General features: G+C 41.6%; 1 protein-coding gene across 2 annotated transcripts in view; it reads left to right on the top strand.

Moving 5' to 3' along the window:
- The window catches only part of LOC103373583 (uncharacterized), a 95,255-nt gene that overhangs the window by 52,853 nt on the left and 23,974 nt on the right, over window positions 1-18,428 (top strand). The window contains exons 8-11 of one of the 2 annotated variants that reach the window (XM_008303499.1): window positions 252-477; window positions 1,820-2,570; window positions 3,786-6,857; window positions 11,551-11,615. In XM_008303499.1, the coding sequence (XP_008301721.1) occupies window positions 252-477; window positions 1,820-2,570; window positions 3,786-6,857; window positions 11,551-11,615 (4,114 nt within the window). Of the gene's footprint in view, window positions 1-251; window positions 478-1,819; window positions 2,583-3,785; window positions 6,858-11,550; window positions 11,616-18,428 lie in introns of both variants that reach the window. The other variant, XM_008303498.1, reaches the window with a different exon arrangement.

Below are 18,428 nucleotides of genomic sequence, written 5' to 3'. Positions count from 1 at the left end.
TAATATTTTGATAATCCAATGCAGTCAGTCAAGTATGAAGTTGTTTCAATGTGAATCATATAGCGGTTGTCGATGATTTTGAGAAAGCTGCAATGATATTGGAAGCCATGCAGTTTGTTTAGAACAGGGACATTTTGAAAGGAGGCTGCACTACTGAGAGTGAATGACATAAATATCTAAATAACCTAAAGTTCAGTTTGCTTCTGTATTTCTTCATGTGTTGCTCACATAGATGGAACGTGTCATTGCAGGTATGAGACATTCTCAGATGTCCAAGTGGAAGCAGAAGAAAAGCTACTGTTTTACCCAGGAGGTCGAGTGTTTCAGCACCATGAAAATCTCGGTACCTACACCCTAACATTTTCTGACCTCCCTCAGAGAGAGGGAGAGTCAGATGAAGACAGCAGTGGAGGCTGCTCTTTACAGGAGAAGGTGCAGGAGCTAAGGAGACTTATTCAGCTTCACAGAGTCTCAAAGGTGAGTAAACAACATCTGAGTGTGATGACATTTGTGCAGGGGTGGAGTGAAGGAGTGGACATGGCCCCCACAGACGGAAGTCTGGCCCCCCTCAGACTAACCCACACAAACAATAGTTTCGTCTGTTAGCACATACTCATAGGCGTGACGCTATGTCCTAACAGTAATGTATGTACAATATGCAGTTTAAATAGTAAAATGAACAATTAAAAAAGCATAACTTGAGACAACCATTCCATTTTTTTTTCTAATCGATTGAGGGTTACACAAAGTAGTTTGTGTAAACCAGTCCTACTGGTGTTTTGTTTTTTTAAAAATCTTTTTTAAGCGGAGAGGGAGACAGGACAGTGGGGAGAAGAGTGGGGGGAGGACACGCAGCAAATGGCCATGGGTCGGACTCGAACCATGGCCGCTCCATGGAGGACTTTAGCCCCTACGTATGGGTCACCTGCTCAACCTGTTGAGCTACCAGGGTGTCCACTGGTGTCGTACCTGCATACCCTAAGCTAAGCTTCTCACTTGCTGAACATCTGCAAAGTAGATGTTCCATAAATGCCTCAAATTTAGGTTATGCACAGAGAAGCATCTAGTCTCCACTCAGTTACTGCAACGTAGCAGCTCAGACAGGTTTATGACCAAAACTCGCTTTGACAACAGTGAAATGAGGTGTTCTAATATTTAAATATATTTTCTTAAGAAATCGAGGGATTTTGTTCACATGGGCTTTATTCTTTAAGTAAAGCATTTTCCGTGTCAACATTGCAGTTGATTATGTTCACTTAATTGTGGGAAACCATTATTGTGATCATAATTTATGTTTGATTTTTCAGTCCTGCGTGTTGTGACTGAACGTAGTACCTTTTGAATCTGTATCAATGTAGTGCACCTCACTTGTATGTTAAATACAGTGTAAAATAAAATGTTCCTTAATGTTTTTTAGGGATGCTTGTTGCTGGTGCAGAAATGCTAGTGGCTAACAGAGTCTGTTACACATACACACAATGAATCATTGAGGTAGGAATGTGAATTACTTGAGTGGGTGTCTCATCTCGGAGAGTGATAAGGAAGAGATTCCGCCAGTCTCTCAGTATCCACTGCCGGCCTATCTGCAGCTGCCGGCTTTGACACTCACATGGGCTTCTCCAGCCTTTCAGTAGTCTCATTTTTAGCACGCCTGTCAACACAGCACTGTCTACTTTTACCCCAGAGTTTCCGTAGACCACCTTCTTCGGTAAGCTCGTTCAGTACAATGCAACAAGTGTTTAACTGCTTGCAACTGAGGCAGAATGTGCAGTGACATTTTCCTTTCAGCTGTTCATTTAGATTTATCTTCTTCTTGCAGGACAAGTCAGATTTTGCACCAACACATGTCTCTATCGATGAAGAACGAGTCCGCCATACCTGTGGGCTGCAGTCTTGCTGTAATGGTCAACAAGAGAGCAGGCAAGATGAAGGCTTGGCTGTGATAAGCATAGACAACTGTAGCACAAAAACAGAGGAAGCGGGAAGTCCCCGCTCATTGGGGGCGAGAACACAGGGGGAGGACTCAGCTGTTGTCACTCACACTAGTGGACGTCTTTGTCACAGCCAGGAAGCTGGGAGAGAACAGAAGGGTACACCAGCTGCCAATTGTCCTGCTGGCCAGAAGAAGAAAAACAAAAAGAGAACTAACAAAACCACGAGACGTGCAGCAGAAGCTCAAGAAAATAACACAAGCACCCCAAAGGCCAGTAGAAGAACTGCACAGAAATCCACCAAGACAAACGGAAGTGGAAGTGTTTCACCAAGGGAGCAAGCGGTGACACCTCTTATTGGTGACAGTGGAAAAAATCAGTGTAGCCCCGGAACACAAGAGACTCTCTTAGCCATAAAGCCAGTGCTGGTACCAAGCGGTGATGAAAAGTGTGCTGGCAGGAAGGCCGTTGCCTTGCCTACAACTACCATCGTAGAAAAACAGGAAGTAGAGAAGTGGGAAGTTGAGCTGCTGATGTGTGAGCGAGTTGTAGAGACAGAAACAGAAATACAGACAGAGCAGGAAGACACGCAGAGTCTCCCAACAGAAGAAGCTCTGGAATCAGCTGCAGAGAGGACTGGTACGTTGTACGGTATGTTGAAAGACATGCCCAGTGTTAGAGTCATGCAGTTAATGAATAGTAATATTGTGCTTTATTTTAATTTCAATGTTATTTTTACCCCAAGGCGACATTTTATATTGCCACCCAGAGGTTCTACTATTTTATGCCTACTGTTAAATGTGACTGGAGGCTCTTTTACCAATATAATTATAAAGCACCTTGTAATTTGGACATAGATTGACTTAGCAGAAAAAAGACAAAGTAAAGGGACGCTTAGGTTGTGTTTTCTGGTTGTATCGTTGTTGATTGTTGAACTATTATATCCAATTAGTTTGCATTGTGGGTATAACAGGAATCACTTATTCAGAAGAGCCATTTAGTTGTGGCATCTTCAGACATAATCAAAACTAAAAAAGAAAAAAGAAAAAAAGGTAAAAGTAAAAAAGTCACCACAATAATAACTGTAAAGAAAAGTAGGCAACTAGATACGATGGGTTGTAGAGTAGTTCATGAAAACAAATAGTACTGGTCAGTCATAAACCAAAATAAATATAGACTTAAATCCACTTTAACTGATTTACTGGGACTCTTGGGGTTAGTGCACCAAACTTGTACACAGAAATGAAACTGAGTATCACCTTTTAGACAAACAGTTACTTCCATCTCAGCATGGTCTATCATTTGAAGTGATGTTTAATGAACCCAGTGTTTGCTCTGATTTTGGTCACTACCAGCTCCTGAGCAAAATATCCAGGCCTTATCTGCAAAATGCTTGAACATGTTCACCAGCTAGTCTCTGACCGTGTGTGTCTACTATTTGCTGCACAGCAGGTAGTGTACAGTGTTAACATTTTTGTTTTTTAAAACAAGTGCCTGCTAGAAAAAAGGTGAAGGAGAAAGCAGGGGCCAAACCACAGTAGTGAAATTGTCTGGTGTAAAACCCAAAACAGTGAACTGAAAGATACTAACACTCCACAGAGCTGAGGGGAACTGAAGAGCAGGTTGTGGTTTTCTATGACCTTGTCACTAACATGCTGAAACAGAAAAACAGCATTCAGGTTAGTCAGTCATATTTATAGGAGATAATTAGGGTTAACAGTAAAACTATTTCCGTAAGTTGTATATCATCATTGCTATGCTAAGAGTCAAGTTGTGATTGACCAGTTCTTCTTTCAAAAAAGAAAAACAAATGCTTTCTATTGGAGTCCTTAATCTAATCCTGTCTCCTTTCAGTAACCATGGGTCAGGAACAATCCCAGGATCCCCAGCAAAACCAGTCAGACACAGAGGAGCCAAGCCAACCTCACTTCATCAACAAGAGCCCTCAGCATGGCACTAGGACAAGCCCCAGGTCCCCAGACGTGGAAGGGACACGCAGAAGAGTTCTATGGCGCGACGGAGGCTGGATAGGATCTTTGCCAGAACCAAAAGGAAAAACTGTTTGGTATCAGGGTGAAAACGTAGATCAGTGTGCAGATGAAGACTTCAATAGAAAAGAAGTGAACTCCCTGTCGATTTGGTATGACACTGACACAGTGGACGAGAGAAAAGATGGACAACTGGAGAAGGGAATGAGAGAGGAGGGAGAATGCGATTTGAGCTCACCCCAAGCTTCAGGTCTTAGTTCTTCCCAGTTAGAACAAGGTCTTAATTTTCATCAACTGTCTGCAGCTCTTTGCCAGCCACATGCTGCTGGAATACAGCCAGCACTGTCACATGGGCTCCACGCACAAAGACAGGAAGCAAACGGATCACAGCGAGAGGAAGAAGTTAGGTCAGATTGGAAGGAGGAACGAGTGGTGGGATGCAGAGAAGACTTCCAGAACCGAGAGACGACTGACGGCAGAAAGAGTTCTGAAACGGCAGACATTACAGAGGGAGGAGATGAAAAAGCAGAGAGTGAAGAGAGAGGAGCGAAGGGCAAAAAAAAGAGGAGGAAGAAGAGGGGCAAGAAAGGAGGTGCAGAAGTAAAACTTAGTTCAAGCTCCAGTGTAGAATCTCAGAGTCAGATAGAGACACAGAGAGAACAAGGGACAAACATCAGTGCTCAGTTTGAGACGGATTCAGTCTTCAAGGCAGACTTCCAGCCTGCTACTGCTTCTGAGGCAACCCAGGGGGAGGAAGCCGACGAGGATGCCATGCACCTACCCAGGCGGACGGAGGTGCTGACCAGGGACGCTCATGGACCGGACAGTGACGTTACAGACACCGTTTGTAGTTTTACTTCTAAACTGCTCAGTCATACAGATGACATGAAAATTAATTGGACGGAAACTCCAGCTTCACAGACAGTCGAAACAAAGGAATTATCAACGGATAAGAACATGAACTTTCACGGACCTGATTGCTCTGAACCAGATTCTGCTATCGTTGTGTCAGAACTTACTGAAACAGACATCAGTAAGGTAGACACAGAGAAAATGGCAACTGTGCAACCAGTGGCGATGGAATTACTTGACCCTACAGAGCTGGAATCAAAGGGGCACAATGTGGAGTCTGCAACATTGTCGGAAAACAAGGACCTCGCAGTTGCTACTAAATCTACAGCTTCCGAGAACCAAAGAGGTTTGGTAGAATCTTACTGCCCAAAGGAACAAGCTGTCACGGATTCAGACCCAACAGAGCTCACGGTGGACTCCTGTCTTCTGGAAACACTGCACTCTGTGGATACCATGGAACTACCAGTAGGATTTCTTGAATCTGTGCATCCTACAGAATGTGCTGGTCTGCCATTTGAAGACAGAGCGGATGCTTCACCACTTCAAATACAGGAAGGAAACACTGACACAACTGCAAGGGAATATTTAGAGCATTGTTTGGCCTCTGAGATGCTGAGAGATCAGCAGCACAATGAGGAAAAGAGAAATGAGCTGTGGGTGGGTGAAGAGGAAGTGGGTAAGGCCAGAAGTGGGGAGAGGAAAAGTAAAGAAAATGACAGTAGGATGGTGCATGGCAAAAAATCATGTTTGAAGGAGAGAAGGAAACAGGCGGAGGATGAGGGATTTTCTTCCTTAGACAGAGAAAAAGAGCTGAAATGCGATGAAGAGTTGGTTGCTGCAGCAGTAGCAGTTGTAACAGTAGCTATAGCATCAGCTGTGGCTAAGATCGAACTGAGCCAACATCTAGTAGACAGTCAGTCAGAGAGTCAGGAGGCAGCCAGTAGCTCACCATTAAAACAGGACAGCAACATAGCAAGTGTTGCAGTAAAGCAGCTGGCAGATGATTTTGTCAACACTGTTCAGTCCACACAGATGTCTGCAAAGCTTATAGACGGAGACAACTGTCCACTGCCAGCAGTGACTCCAGCTGAGACAGAAAACCAACCTGTATTGCATTTACACAGGGAACTTTGTCATCAAAGCAGTTCTAAAGAACAAGCTGACGTTCAAATATCAGAGAAATCAGATTTTGTAGAGTTACTGTGTACAACAAAGGCAGAAAAGCTACCAACAGCACTGCTGAATAGCAAAGATCATCCTCAGCATGACTTGTTAGCACTTGGAGATGCTCGTAGTTTACCACAATGTGATGAAGAGAAAATTCAAACAGAGGCTATACAGAACAAACCTTTTGCATGTTCACTGCTTAAAGAAGGAAGCCCATTGCATGCTCATACAGAACCGTCAGCAGAGGAAACAGAAATGATTGAGGTAGAAAGCCATGCTCACATCCAGACAGACATATTGCTGCACAAAGAAAGCCAGCCTCTCTGTCCTGTGATAGATACCGGACAAGATCCAGTGGATGCTGTTTCTGAGGAGAGCCTCATACTAACGGTGTATCCCAAAGATCAAACTATCTGTCCAAAAGAGGGAGCTGGACAGCAATTGGATGTACATGATATGTATGATGGCTGCTTTGTACAACAGTATGAGACAGAAGGACAGACACACTCAGCATGTACAGCAGAGGACAGTAACACATCAGACACACACTGTCACACCAAAGAGCTTGAGAGCCGCAGTTCAACACTTTCTGTTACACCTGGTGACTTAACAGATGCGGTTGATCCCGGTCCAGAGGAGCCGATCCCCACTGTGAATGTGGAAACAGGTGAAATCCTGTCATCAGCAAACACAAAGTCCGTCACTGTCACCACTGTTGAACTTGACAGTGTTTCAAATCACGGAGAAGATCCCGAGTCTGTCGCTGTGGATGATAAAGACGGTGTGTTGAAGGGGCTGGATGAAGACTCGGACATGTTGGATACAGTGGATGGATGGAAGGAGAGAGAAAGGAGTAGGATGAAAAGAGAAGTGGAACCCAAGGAAGAGATGGTCACAGTGGAGGACACATTCCAGACTGGTAACTCACTGTTTTAAAATCTATCATTATTTCCCCCTATATGGTGTTTTGGTTTTTTGTTTTTGTCTCTAAACAAATCATGCACAACCCTTTTCATTACATTCTGTCTTTAGTTGCTGTCCTCTTTGTGTTGCCATTAGCTATTATTTATCTGCCTCTCTCACGCCAATCTCTTCTTTTGTTTGGCCTGCGAAAATATAGGAAATGCATTGCAATTTGAGACAAATGGGACACAAAGTTCATTGAGTAACACAAGATAAGTTTTGACCTATCATTATTACATACATGTGTAGGATTAAATAATAAGAGTAAAAGGTACTGTTGGTGGTGCAGTTGGTAGCACTGTTGCCTCGCAGCAAGAAGGTCGCCGGTTCACGCCCCAGTGGGGGCTTTCTGCGTAGAATTTGCATGTTCTCCCCGTGCAGCGTGGGTTCTCTCCGGGTTCTCCGGCTTCCTCCCACACAGTCCAAAAGCATGTTGAGGTTGATTGGTGATTCTAAATTGTCCATAGGTGTGAATGTCAGTGTGCTTGGTTGTCTGTCTCTAAGTGTAGCCCTGTGATAGACTGGCGACCTGTCCAGGGTGTCCCCTGCCTTCGCCCTAAGTCAACTGGGATAGACTCCAGCCCCCCGCGACCCGAGTGAAGATTAAGATTATTATATACCACTAAACATAGCGAGCTGTTATGGAAAAAAAATTCTGCAAATCTTAGAGTTGTGGCATATTCATATTCACCACTATCTAAAAATCCTTTGGACTTTACAAAATGATGTTTACTGGTAAAAGCTTTATATTTATCCACTGGTTAGATCTACATCATTATCAGCCATGTCTGAACTTATAATTTCACATTACACTGGAATAGAACAAGTCAAATTTTTCAACATGTACAATACTTTCTACTAACAACCCCACAATACAGTGCTCTGCTTTTTATCTATGCGTGGTAGAAAATGGTCTGGCTGTACCTTGTTCTTTTTTCACTACAGAGGGCTCTGTGGCTTTTTTAGATTTCTTTGCATGTAAGGAGAGATGCATTGTCATTAAAAGTGCAATCATATAAATACCTACGGACCATAAATTGAGCTTTGATGAAAACTGCAAGTCTGTCTGCAGAAAGAGCCGTCAGCACCTTCACTGCCTCAGAAAACAATTTCCACATTGACCGAACAATCTTGATCTACAATCTATTCTATCGTTCTTTTATTGAGTCTGTTTTATCATTTTTCTTGGTGGCATGGTTTGGTCAGACCTCTGTTACAGAGAAAAACTGATTGAACCAAATAGTGAGATGGTCCAGTCGTCTGATTGGTGAGTCACAGTCTTGTCCAGCCTCCCTGTACAGTAGACAGATACAGAGGGTGGATTTATCAATCCTTCATGATGACTGCCATCCTCTAAGAGGTGAATTTCAGCTTCTTCCCTCTGGACGGAGGTTTTTAGCGTTATAAAAACAGCTTTGTTCCGTTCGCCGTCACTGAGCTCAATAAGAAGTAGTGACATTTACACTTTATTTTATTCTACGTATTTGATTTCTTAGCTCTATCTATCATTGGGACGTTTTATATTCTTATCCTGTTTTTGATCCCAGAGATTGCTTTAATTTTTTTATCTTGATCTTATTTATTTTATCTTATCTTTTTACTTCCTTGCTGTCATATTGATGAATGACGGAATACTGAGCACTTTCTCGTCTTTTTCTTTCTCGTCTTTTTTGTTTTTTTTTTTTTTTTTTGTCGCTCGATTCCGTCCTTTCTTTTGTTTTTTTTCTGCCAAATCTATCCACAGGTATTAATACAGTAACCTTGAACCTTGAACCTTAAAATAGATAATTCACCAAAAAACTTAGTGGGCTTGTGTTATTGCACAATTCAAGTTTGGTTAAACATGGGTATTTTCAGGGGTTGAAAATCCTCTGTTTGCTTGTCTTTCATTAGCAGAAGTCCACACACACAAAGTTCTGCAACATCACAAATCAACTGCCATATATTTTACTTGTTTTACTTCTGCCTTGTGTCATAGGTTACCTATTACACTAATTTAACCTTGATCTTTATCTGGATACATCATGAGTAATGCTTCCTGGGGTAACTGGATGTTTCAGGTTTTTCAACATTACACACCATCACCCAGGCAACCCAGTCAGGGTTGATCAACATGCCTGTCAAAATACAGCTATTAATATAACTTAGGATCTGAAATGTACTAGATTCATGTCAGAAACAACAATCTTTCTCAGGTTTCACTGAATGTAATTCACTCTTCTGCTGAAACCATTGCTGCTGATTATTTGAAAAGCATTAAGTCGGTATCAGGGATGGTTTCTGACACAACCAAAGACTTATTGGTCTATTGCTAAACATGAGAACATCATTTTACATTTTACTTATATCAGGGTTCTGCACATTTTTTTATGTTACCCTCCCTTTTTAGCAGTAAGTAGAGGCAAGCAGCAGAATAATGCTGACTGTGTGCCGGCGTGTGTGTGTGTGTCTGTGTGTGTGTCTGTGTGTGTCTGTGTGTGTGTGTGTGTGTGTGTCTGTGTGTGTGTGTGACAGTTGTTGATCTAGATCCACTGTTTGTATTGGGCACAGTATCCAAGCAACATGCTGATGTCATCAATGCTTATAACAGTTGACAGTGAAACTAGAGGTGGGCCCAGATATGTTTGTGGTGTATGAACATGCTGCTGTTAGTCTCTGCAGTGTGTGTGTGCGTGTGTGCGTGCATGCGTGTTTCGTAATGTGACTCAGACGACTGAGTTTTCACACTTTAGTGAAAGACATGAATATAAATGAAGTCTGTGTGCCTGCGTGCGTGATGCAGAGCCATGACATCATCTTTAGCAGTTGTCTCACTGGCTGACCTGCTGTCACTTCCTGTCTGCTGCTGCATTAGTTCAGTGAGTAACACTCGCCCTTCACAGCAACAAACTTCTGTGGCAATTGAAGTAGAAGTTACACAGAAGTTCTGCTTATTTTATCTGAAGCATTCAAACAGGACTATGAACCAGAAAACAAGGGTGAAATATAAGGTCTAGGTTACGAAAGTAAGTAAGTCAGTGGGCTGCTTGATGGCTCTTTGTAGTTTGCTGACAGTTGGTTGATGGTACTCTTTATGGGTGTCTCTACTTATCTATCCACTAATCGCTTTGGGCCAAAATGTGAATCAATTTTTTTCGAGTCGGTCCTTAGATAAAGTCTCAGCTTTGTCTTTCAAATTTTGAGGATGTTTTTTGACAATAGAATCTCTCATCTTAGCCAGATAGCCACAGATATGTATATTATTTTGTTTTTAGTCACCGACAAATAAGCTGACAGAAGTTTTATAAATTTTAAATATAGTTTTCTCAACAATATAATAAACTGAGCTTCGTAGTCTTACTTCACAGCAGTCTCACTGATGAACTACCCCCATTTAACAATGTAGCCCTTCACAAAACTCAGAAATCATTCAACCCCTTCTTGATGACCTGAGGGCTGCGCTAGACAGCCAGTTTGATATAGTCAGGCTTTCTTTGTGTCAGAAAAAAACTACAGAAACAACAAAAGCCCCAGTCAGGGATAACAGGTATCACGAAGGATGTTATCAACGTTCTTTGTTTAACTCAGGCTTTTTTCTTCAGGCTCTGTGCACTTTCACATTAAAGAGGGCGTTTAACGCGTCACAGGACTCTTCTTCAGCACAAAATCAAACAATGGTGTGCAGCTGCTTCAGTCAACACACTGCTATAATGGAGAGCTCCAAAGAATATCAACATTTCTGACACTGAAAAGTGCTGCGACTGCAAATGCTGTAATAGGTCCGATACTGTCCCAGAGGAAAGGATGTGAATTTATTTTTTGGCCAAATCAAAGGGAAGTTAATGTTTCTGATTGAGTATTCTCTGTAATAGATGCCACTAGAATAATCAATGTTCTAATCTGTGTTCTATCAGCAGCAGTACCAGCAGAGTAAACAGAATGAACAGCAAATCAGGACCAAACATAAAAAAATATTTATGTGATTTCTGCATTGCTAACTATATACATGTTGGGTTCCCATGGCAATACGATACATACAGTGTGCCATACTGTAACTGCATGGCTTCATTCTGTGATATTAATAACGCACAGGTTTACAGATAGAACACATTCCTTCATCTGAGAATTTGTATCACTCATAAAGAATCGTCAGGAAACGATTTGGCTAAAAGGAGATGTTCATTCCAGCCGATTTAAATTCAAAACTCTGAACATAACCTGCTCCGGACCAGGTTAGCTCCACGACATAAGAGATCTACTCAAGTTAAAAAGAGCCACCTACATGACACTGAAAACTGTTCTGTGTTTGTGTGCTGCTGGTGTCATTTCTGTATCCAGTTGTTTATTTAGCTATTTTATAGCTGCAGAGTTTCTTTCCCAAAGTTATAGTTATAGTCACTGTACATCCCATTATGTTTTCTTCCCAAACCTTGTTGTGCAGGTCATGTATTAGCTTCACCGCCCTGTCACGTCAGCCATGCTCTGACTCGTATGACAGTGATCATGTTTAGTCTTCAAGTTGTTTGTTGTGATTTATTCTTGTCTTGTGTTATCTCGACTTCTTCTTGGATGATGCGGTCGATGATAAAGGTGTTTGTCATCCTTGACATTAATAAAATGTGCACTAACTTGATGAAGTCATATAATGAGCTGTTCTCTGTCTTCTTCAGAAGCAGAACTGTTTCCAGCAGCAGAAGAAGCAGAGAGAGACTTGGAAAGCACATGCACTCTGCAGGTGAGTTTACGTTCACAATAGTAAATCTGAGACATGTGATTCATAGATGATGCGTCTGGCTGTTCACACCACTAGATACAAAAGCAAATGTGTTAAGATTGAAAGCAGAGAGCCGAGAGAGAAGTCCTACTTTCTCCCAGACTTGTACCTGGTGTGTCACTAAATGAAGCAGCCAACCAGACGTGATGTGATTGTGTTGACAAGTTTCCAAATTGTTGACCCTGTTCAGACAGTCTGACATGCATGTCCTGCACTGTACCAAACGTGTTACCAATATAGGAAAAATGGTTCTGCATAGCTTGTTTTAACAATTATTTTTGATTTGTCTCCATACTTGTCCCATGTCTGCTCTGTGGAAGCACCGTCTGCAATTCAGTCAAAAAGTCTCAAAAATGTTCAATTTCAAATGACACAGTTTATCTGTATTGAGTTTTTAAATTAGCCATCTACAATGCAGTGATCTTGATGAAATACCACTACTTTAAGCTTAGAGTTGGTCACTTTTTACCAACAGAATCTTGTGTCCTACATAACTAGTTCAAAGACTGTGAGAAAGTTGAAAATCCTATTATTCTTTTTTGTCTTTACAGTTTCTGGCCCTAATTTTGGCAAATTAAAAAAAATGATAACATGGCTTTAAAACCGGACCAGCAAGTTCGGGGGTTCAGAGAGTTGACTGCTATCCCTTGTATTAGTTTTTTAGAAAATAATAAAATATCACTCTCTGAGTAGATGAGGTATGAAACAAACCAGGCTGCCAAGGCAAATACAATCTGTGGAGAATGGCCTGCAGAAAAACGTTCATTTCTACCGCTAAGGGTTCCAATAGCAGCACCTGCTGAACTCCAAACTCACAGGTCCAATGATGCAGCCTGCACACTCACTGCTACAGATCGTAACGCCATCAGTTAGCTCGACAGACATTTTCAGCCCTCTGAGGTTAGATCAGGCCAGGCCAGGACAAGGTCACCTCTGATATCATATAAATCATTTTCTAATGTCTCCTAATGACGCAGTAGTTGGTCTTCTGGCGTTGCAATCATATTAGGAGACATGGGAACCCTGAGACCTGGACCCGGGGTGCATGATGTTATGTCAGACACGGGGGGGGGGAGAACGGTGAAAATACCAGAAAACTGCAGAATTAATGACAGAGGCTGCTTTATTTTGAAATAACAAGACATGAAGTCAAACAATCTAATGTTTGAAAACTCAAATAATCTACTGCAGGCCTTATGTCAGATTGAGATGTTTCATTCACTTGTTAACACCTGTTTTTAAGCTGTATTTATCCCTTACCTGACAATGTTTAAAAGCCTGGCTGCAAAACTTTAATGTAAAGGCAGAACTATCTTGGAAAGGTTGCTGAAATATGAAAGGGAAGGTGCTTGCTCCTCTGTCCTTCATGGATCTTTGAAAACAGTCTAACAGTGGTTGGGTTTTAGTATATCCATATTGGATCTGCTAAGGTCTGACACTGTTTATTCTTAGTGAGCCTAACGTCATTTATTAAATAGCTCAGTGAGACCTGGCATGGACTGTCATGATCTTATTGTAGATATATCAGTATATATTGTGCCTGCTCATCAGTGGGAGTAAGTATCAATCTAAAGCAGGGGTTCTCAACTGGTCTCCCCCTGGGACCCACATTTTCCCATGGTCATTAAGTCGCGACCCAGTTTTTTTTTTCTGTGTGTTTCCTGTGTAACATGCATTTCAGAGCATATAACCATGCATAGTAAATGGACCATGACAACTGCGTGTACAAAACTGCACAAAATAAGGAGGAGGAGGTGGGAGGAATATTCGGAGATCAAAATTGATATCCCGATTCCAGCACACAAACGAATAGTTGGCTATTCGGGTCCAGCCCTAGTATGAAAATCCACATTTTCAGTACTCCGGGTCATATTTGGCTTTGCCATCTTGCATCCCAACATCAACACAAACTTAAAATGAACGTCAAACAAACTATGGTTACCATGCCTGTCAAAATAAAAGTTTTTTCAAAATAAAAAATAAGTCCAATCTGAGACGCACATCATATATTATTTAATATTGACCAGCTGTCCGGGACCCACCCAGAACAGGTCCACGACCCACTTTTGGGTCGCGGCCCACCAGTTGAGAATCCCTGATCTAAAGGATGCACTAGGTTTATTGTCCTGTAGAAACACGGTTTCCATCAGAGAGAATAGGTGGATTTTCACAGCATATGTATACAGGCAAACGTACGAAACATATAAGGAGCTCTTTTTAAGATTGAACTTTCTATCAGTTTTACTCATTGAACAAAATAGCAGACAGCAGAATTTGTTAGTTACAGTTAATATATGTGGTGTGCACAAATAGATAAGTGGCAAATTAATGGAAAAATCTGAACCTTTGAACCCTACAGTGAGGGAATCTTGTGACTCTGTTACTCTGTGGGGGGTATTTTGTTGGCAGTGTTTGCATCCACTTATCGCCTTATGCCTGGATTATATTCCCGCAGACACCCACGTGTCTGTAATTGTTTTTATACCACTTTTTTTTAGTCTGTGGGAGTGTGCTTGGAAGACTCAGTTGCATACATGTGCATTAGGTTGTATCTATATATCCTGCACTTGCACGCTACTGCTGAGCGTGTGCGCTACTGCGCTTGTAGTGTAATCGCATTGTACTGCACACAAGCTCTGGTTGGTTTGGTTAGATGAGGGAATTTTTGTTAAACGGATGTTAATGTAGTGACAGACGTGAAAATTGCAAAATATAAAAATCTAACATTTATGGTTTCCACATGACTAATGTGAACTTTTGAAGTGCACAGTGGACACACACACACACACACACACACACAGAGTTCTATTCATATTACAATAGGTATGCATTCGTCTGCTGTATGAACAGACACAATGTTCCTCATATCAAACACAGAAAACCCCCCAGGGCTGTTGTGAATGTTTCTGAAAGGCTGTGGCTCTGTACTTTTTACACAGTATAGTTATTAGCTTCAGATTAGACTGTTGCACTGTCTTAGTGATTCCTGAGGTGTGCCAAGCAAAGAATGTGGGCATAGCAAAGAGTTTCTGGAGATTTGAGAGCCTCCCACTGTGTTTGAACACTGGAAAGCATGTGCAATTCAAAGCTGCTCCTAAGTCCGAAGCCTCCACTTCAACTACACCTCTTAATAAATAATAATATTTAATTGACAAAAAATGTCTCAATATCCAAGAATCTCTTCAATCTTTACTCATAACAACCATTTGCTTTAAGCACCATTTGTTTTCCTGGCACATGCACTGTCAGTGAGCTTTCAGTGTGGACATCTGGACAAATGAATTGGTGTTAATGCAGGCCTTAGCACCTTATCTTAGTTTTTCCTTTATTTGTTAACTGTCTGTACGTTGTTGCGCAGGTCTCCCCCAGGTTGACCCGAACCCAAACCTGTTACGACTCTGACAGTCATGTTGTCTTTGTGCTCTCGGTGTAAACTGTGTGTGCATGTGTGGGAGTTTGGTGATCTTCCTGTATCCTTTGCTGCCTCTCTGTGGTCTGTGCAGGTATAAATACTTCCAGATGTATGTCTCGCTCTGCGTCACAAGTGGACGGTGTTCGGCTGTTACCATGGGTATTGCTGTGTTTGTGTGCTGCTGATTGGTTACAGATGGGCCTGATTGTTTGCACTTATTGACTATAAGTTAGTGTTCTGTTCCAGTGAGTGAGTAACAGCATTTTGCACTTACATTTACAAAGAACGACTTTCATCAGATGAAGCTGTCCACTGCATCTACACACACACACACACACACACACACACGCACACAGTGTACTATGCTTGCTTTGAGGAATTTTGTCATGACCAGATTAGCCTGCTCGAGGCCCAAAGCAAAAGTTAGTTTATGTGGCCCCAACTAACCCACAACATTGCACATTACATGGCAGCCTCATTGTTTTCATAGGCACACGCAAGGCATTATGGGAGCCACAGTTCAAAAGCAAAAATACACACATGGACTAAATTGCTGGTACGCTTCCATTAACGAAAGGAAAACTTCAGTGGTCACTAAAATTACTTAAAAATGACAATCATATTTAATAAAAAATTGCAGAAAATCAGCTCATGAAAATCAGATATTGCTCTTGAATTGTGGTTCAACTGAATCATTAAAATAATAATAATAATAATAAATAGTGAAACTGGTCTGGACAATAATTATGGTACTCCAAGGAAAGATTGAAAATAATGTGACCACAGGGACATGTTAAACTAAGGTGTGTCCTGTAATTAGCATCACAGGTATCTTTAAACTTGCAATCAGCCTATTTGAAAGCTGTAAAGCAGTCACTGTGCTGTTTGGTGACGTGGTGTGTACCACATTAAACATGGACCACAGAAAGCAAAGGAGAGAGTTGTCTCAGGAGATGAGAAAGAAAATTATAGACAAGCATGTTAAAGGTAAAGGCTGTAAGACCATCTCCAAGCAGCTTGATGTTCCTGCGACTACAGTTGCACATATTCTTCAGAAATTTAAGATCCATTGGACTGTAGCCAACCTCCCTGGATGTGGCCGCATGAGGAAAACTAATGACAAACGTCCAAAAAGATTAGAGGAGAACCCCAAGGTCAGATCACACCGAGCCAAAGTGGACTTAATGGAAGACGACCAAGGAGGACACCACTGCTGAAAGCAAATCATAAAAAAGCCAGATTGGAATTTGCCAAACTGTTGACAAGCCACCAAGCTTCTGGGAGAATGTCCTACGGACAGACGAGACAAAACTGGAGATTATTGGCAAGGCACATCAGCTCTATGTTCACAAAAATGAAGCATATCAAGAACAGAACACTGTCCCTACTGTGGAACATGGAGGAGGTTCTGTTGTGTTCTGGGGCTGCTTTGCTGCATCTGGCACAGGGTGTCTGGAATCTGTGCAGGGTACAATGAAATCTCAAGACCATCAAGGCATTCTGCAGCAAAATATGCTGCCCACTTTCAGAAAGCTTGGTCTCAGTCACAAGCCATAGGTACTCCAACAGGATAGTGACCCAAAACACACATCTAAAAACACCCAGGAATGAACAATACATTAGACTATTCTCAAGTGGCCATCTATGAGCCGTGACCTAAGTCCTATTGAACATCAACATGGTGTCTGGAGAAGGCAGCCTTCAAACCTGAGACAACTGGAGCAGTCTGCTCATGAGGAGTGGACCAGAACACCTGCTGAGAGGTGCACAAGTCTCAGTGACAGTTACACACATCGCTCGATTGCAGTGATTGTCTCAAAAGGTTGTGCAACAAAGTATTAAGTTAAGGGTACCATCATTTTTGTCCAGGCCTGTTTCATGAATTTGTTTTTTAAAAAATGATTCTGGTGAACCACAATACAAAAGTAGTATCTGATTTTTGTTAGTTAATTTTCTGTCATTTTTTATTTATGTTTTTTGATTTTTCTTCTTAAACGGAAGTGTACTAACAATTTTGTCTGTGTGTATATCCTGTCCAAATAGTAAAAGTAAGAAAACACAGGGATAACAAAACACATGGAAATGAGCATTTTATAGTATAAATACTTTGGATTTAGCAGCAATTATCATAGCTCTTCTATCATGCACACACACTGACACTCTTCTGTGTCCACTCACATGGACACTATAGACATGCAGATATGTGAGACAAACAGCTTCTAATTTACATGCAAACAACTACAGACTAACTTATTCAAAAAATATATAAATATATGACACTGTGCTAGTGGGAAAGCAGAACCATTTTTCGTTTCCATGGCAATACCATGTGTTTATGTGACAGTCATGTTGCTTTGGGCATACATGTGGATGTACTAGTACACTATAAATGAGGCATATAATTTTCATACCACTGTTAAAAGAATGTCTCCATAAAAAATTCCATTCTGATATGTTGCTTTTTTTTTTTTTTTTCTTACCATCACCTCAACACGGTGGCTGTGTAGCTCTTCATCTAATCCAGCAGCCGACTCCTCCTCTTTTTGCTGTTCTAGCAGATAAGTCGACTTTCTGGCCCTCCATGGTTACTGTGATGTGAGGGGGCAACAGAGACATAGCGAATGGATGAGAGGGAGTTAATTTTAAAGTGAAACACAGATGTGATGGGAGGAGTTAGTGACGGGGAGAGAGACAGAGAGGGAGGAATGGAAGCCCTGAAGGAAAAAGGAAGAGAGAGTGAAAAGCAGGGATGGAAGGAGGGGCTGCTGTTATGAACAGATGTGGGCAGAAAGAGTCATTTTCCAAACGGCAGTGAGAAGGAAGCAGATATATAGACTTTAATGGATTACACTGCAGACTGTGGACATGACGGACTTCTTTTTTTAATATTGCAGTCAGTACTTTTATCTTGGTTCAGTTTGTGTCTGTGACACCAGAGTTAAAGTGAATATAATCAGGTTTTTGGCACAGACGTCTCTTCTTCTGTAGCTAACGTTTAAATGTTTAAACCAAAATGTTTCCTTTTCGATGATTTCCTGCGTTTTTGTTGGGTTTTTTTTACTTTTCTCTTTGGTGGCAAGAAAAGCCTGCAGCTTTGCAAACCGCCCGTTGGACTTTTTTTTTTTTTGGAAACTCCACCCTCAGCTGTTCACATTATTTACTGTTCTGACAGATTTGCAATTAAGGGAGAAGAAGAGACAGTAGAGACTGATGTGACAGCTGAAGTTTTACCTGAAGAATGGTTCTCAGTCAGTGCGTGTATTAACACATCGATCCTTAGCTACTGTCAGCATGTATGAGCGACACAGGCGGAGGTACAGCTTCTGTGCCAAAGGAGAGACGACTGTGGATGTGGTGTTGAT

Source organism: Stegastes partitus, unplaced genomic scaffold (assembly GCF_000690725.1).
Source record: "Stegastes partitus isolate 25-593 unplaced genomic scaffold, Stegastes_partitus-1.0.2 Scaffold2019, whole genome shotgun sequence".
Classification (NCBI taxonomy): domain Eukaryota; kingdom Metazoa; phylum Chordata; class Actinopteri; family Pomacentridae; genus Stegastes; species Stegastes partitus.
Note: the sequence above shows the minus strand (reverse complement) of the source record. Positions and strands in the feature narration are given on the sequence as shown.